The 3,398-nt window shown below is 41.3% G+C and overlaps 1 protein-coding gene across 2 annotated transcripts in view; it reads left to right on the top strand.

Annotated features, from left to right (window-relative positions):
- Positions 1-3,398, top strand: part of MAP2K5 (mitogen-activated protein kinase kinase 5) — a 263,379-nt gene that overhangs the window by 158,016 nt on the left and 101,965 nt on the right. For both annotated transcript variants that reach the window (XM_015560452.1, XM_015560453.1), the window contains exon 16: positions 477-548. In XM_015560452.1, the coding sequence (XP_015415938.1) occupies positions 477-548 (72 nt within the window). The remainder of the gene's footprint in view (positions 1-476; positions 549-3,398) is intronic.

Raw genomic sequence — 3,398 nt, 5'->3', positions numbered from 1 at the left:
TGGCTGCCAGTACAGCGGTGGTGGTGGGAGCCTCTCCTGCCTCCTCAGCAGTGCTAAGGATGTCCAACTGCTCCCCGCTGGCAAGTGGACATCCCCCAAGGGCTTGCTGCCAGGCTGCCAGAGGGATGTCTGATTGCCATCTTAGGCCCAATTCCCAGGGGAGCAGGCCTAAGCCAGCAGGTGGTCATCCCCCGAGAGGTCCCAGACTGAGAGAGGGCACAGGCCAGGCTGACGAACCCACCCCCCCCACCCCCGAAGTGCACAAATTTTTGTGCACTGGGCCTCTAGTTATATATAAGCTATATAATTTCTAGATCTGATCTACATAATACACATATGCATATAAAATTGCTTTGTTCTTTATAAAATGCTGTGCAAAGGTAGCAGGCTCTCTGCCTCAGCTGAGCTTGTGGTAGTGTATGTGATCTCTGGAGTAGCTTACATCAACTCACAAGCTCCCTTCTCTTTTCTTACAGCCTGAAAGAATTTCTGGGGAGCAGTATGGAATCCATTCTGATGTCTGGAGCTTAGGAATCTCTTTCATGGAGGTATGGTGTTTTTTATAAATAGATGTTTCTATGTATATTCATAGTAATATTTCCTCTCTGGAAGAATATATATATATGTATACACAGTGTTTAAAGTTTTTATTTTGATATCCTTGCATGGCTTTTGAACCAGCTATTTCTCACAGGTCACCTTGTAAAAGTTAACCTAGAGTGCTTCTTAAAAATGCAACTTCCAGACTCCATCCAAGACCAGTCCATATCGCAAAGAATCTGCATCGTTAGCATGTTCCCTGGGTGATCCTTATGTACACAAACACAGAGAACCTGTGTTCTAAAAGACAGTTCAGAAAAATTCTGGTTGGAATGCATATATCACTTCCAAAGGTGATTACTTTAAAGAGTACAGCCCTACTCATTTGGATGTATAAGTTCTATGTGTTTGTTTAGAAAGAAAAAAGTCACCTTGTTCCAATATAGTCATATCACATGTGAGGGCACAGGGTGTGATATCATCTGGGGGGAGGGTAAGGTGTATGTATTTAATACAATTTAATGCTTCTGCTCTTTATAAATGTATTTAGAATGGACTTTATCTTAGTGGACTATTTGAAGCCCCACTAGATCTCTGTGCTAAGATTTCTGTATCATGACCCTTGATCTACAAGGAAATGCATATGATTTATATTAGAAGAACATCTGGGTCTGAGTTATAGTATTATAGAGTCTGGACACTCATAAGTGCTTCAAAAATACTTTGATTCAGATAAAAGAGGGCCTTTTTAAAACTATAAAGGATTCCTTAAATAAGATCATAGATAGAGTTGCATTCATGCTTTTATCACCTTCTTTTGGTCAAGTACTTTTTGTATGATTTTTGTAATGTATGAATGCAACTGGATTTGTAAGGAAATATCTTCAGACTAAATTCACCTGCACTGAGGAAAGAAAGCAAAAATAAAGTATTCAGTGTTTATTAAACCATATTCTCTACTTCTTCATAAAAAGGGCCTCCAAAAGGAAATGCAATATGTGTGCATCAGCTTATTGGTTAGCCATAGTAGTGGACAGACACTCAAAACAGTCTCTCAATAGAATTCTGAAGGGATTGTTCAATTAGCCTTTGTCAGGGGAAACTAGTACTTTTGATTTGTGAGGCTCAGGCCTTCCTGTTGCATAATTTTCCTTTAAATTTTTGTCATTGAATGTATTCAGTAAATGACCAGATAAACTGTAGAACATTTGTAAAGTTGTGCGGTGTAGAGATAAGAACCCTAGATTCATTAGGAAAGACCTAAACTACAATTCCAACTTGGCTACTGGCTTTCTAGGTGGCCCTCTGTGAACCTCACTTGGGGTTTCAGCTTATTCATCTGTAAAGTAGGGACCTCTAAGCTCCTTTCCAGACTAACATTCAGTGACTCTAAGCAGTCTGCTGTTGTCTCTCTTTAACTTCCTGCAACAACTCTAGAGTTATATGACTTAGACAGTGGTATATCCTAGCTTGGCATAATTTGCAGAGGCATAGCAATACTGTGAGAAAGCATAAATAACAGATTTAAGATTTTGAGCCCATATAAATATTCACCATCCATTCCTTCCACATTTATTTTTTCATTCATATATCGAGGTTGTGCCATGCCTGCTGGTAAGCATTGGGGATATAGCAGTGAAAGGAGACTCCAGTCTCCACTCTCATGGAGTTGCATTTGGTGAGGGGTGGGGTATGAGGAGAAATAAAAGAGAATTATAACTAAATATATAATTTGTCAGGTGACGATAAGTCCTGTGTTTTATACCAAATTCATTTGGGGTACAAGATAATGAAAAATATGTGATAGGGAAGGGGAGTAGGAGGTTTTGAGTTCATAAATGAGTAACTGTAGGCAATTCAATAATGAACAGAACTCCAGGGTTCTTTGGGGGCAGATGAGATGAGAACATGACCTGAAGAGTTTGGAAAGTTAATCCAAAAGAAGCACTTGAAGGTCAAAGTTCTTTTTTCACCACAGTATGCTTGGCGTAGACATGATAAATCTTTTTTAAAATCACTATAGATAGAGAGCAGTGTGAAGCTCAGTAGCACTTTAAAATTCTGAGTGATTGTGTTCTGAAAAGTTGACCTCTTCTAAGAATTGCTTCTCTTCTGTTTATCCTCACTTTCAATGTTTACACTCTGAAGAATAGAAAGTTTCATTTCCTCGATAATTATTATTTTAGCACTGACCACGTGCTAGGCCTTGGAGAGTGGGACATACAAAGCTGACAAAAGCCTGCCTCTGCTGGAGAAGACAGCCGCCTGACACCCCGAACAGTGTAACAAGGCCTTCAGGAAAACGTTTATGAAGGACTCAGTCACAGAGGGTGGGCGGTGAGGTGGTTCTCAAAGGAGTTGACAGTTGAGCTGGGTTGGTCTTGGAGGGAGATTGCCACTGGGAGCAAGAAAGAAAAGGTGGAGGAGCCCTGGCCACCGTCAGCACACTCTAAGGTGGTCCTCTGTAAACCCTTTAGGAGAGCTCCCTTGTCAAAACAGGCCGGTCTCAGCTCGGCCATTCCACTACTTCTGTGTGGATACCTTCCTCCACCTGCTTTGAGTCAGTCAGTTTATTTTGCTTGCGCGTGAGGGGTAAAGAAACAAAGGGATAAAAACTATGGGAAGCTGAGCAAAGGAATTTTCCTGAAATTACACAAGAATCAGATAGATACAAAATGGGAACTAGAGTTTTCTCCCTCCACCTAGCACTCCCACCAGCCCCAACCCCCACAATTCCATAAGCTCCTGACCCCTCCCTGATGCAGGAATCAGAAGGTTGCCTTCGTTGTTTTAAACTCCTAACATAACGAGCTTCACCCCTGCTTGCCGGCTTCATACTGCCCCTCGTTAATGTGCTG

Source organism: Myotis davidii, unplaced genomic scaffold (assembly GCF_000327345.1).
Source record: "Myotis davidii unplaced genomic scaffold, ASM32734v1 scaffold673, whole genome shotgun sequence".
Classification (NCBI taxonomy): Eukaryota; Metazoa; Chordata; class Mammalia; order Chiroptera; family Vespertilionidae; genus Myotis; species Myotis davidii.
The sequence above is the reverse complement of the archived record's forward strand: the minus strand, read 5'-3'. Positions and strand labels throughout refer to the sequence as shown.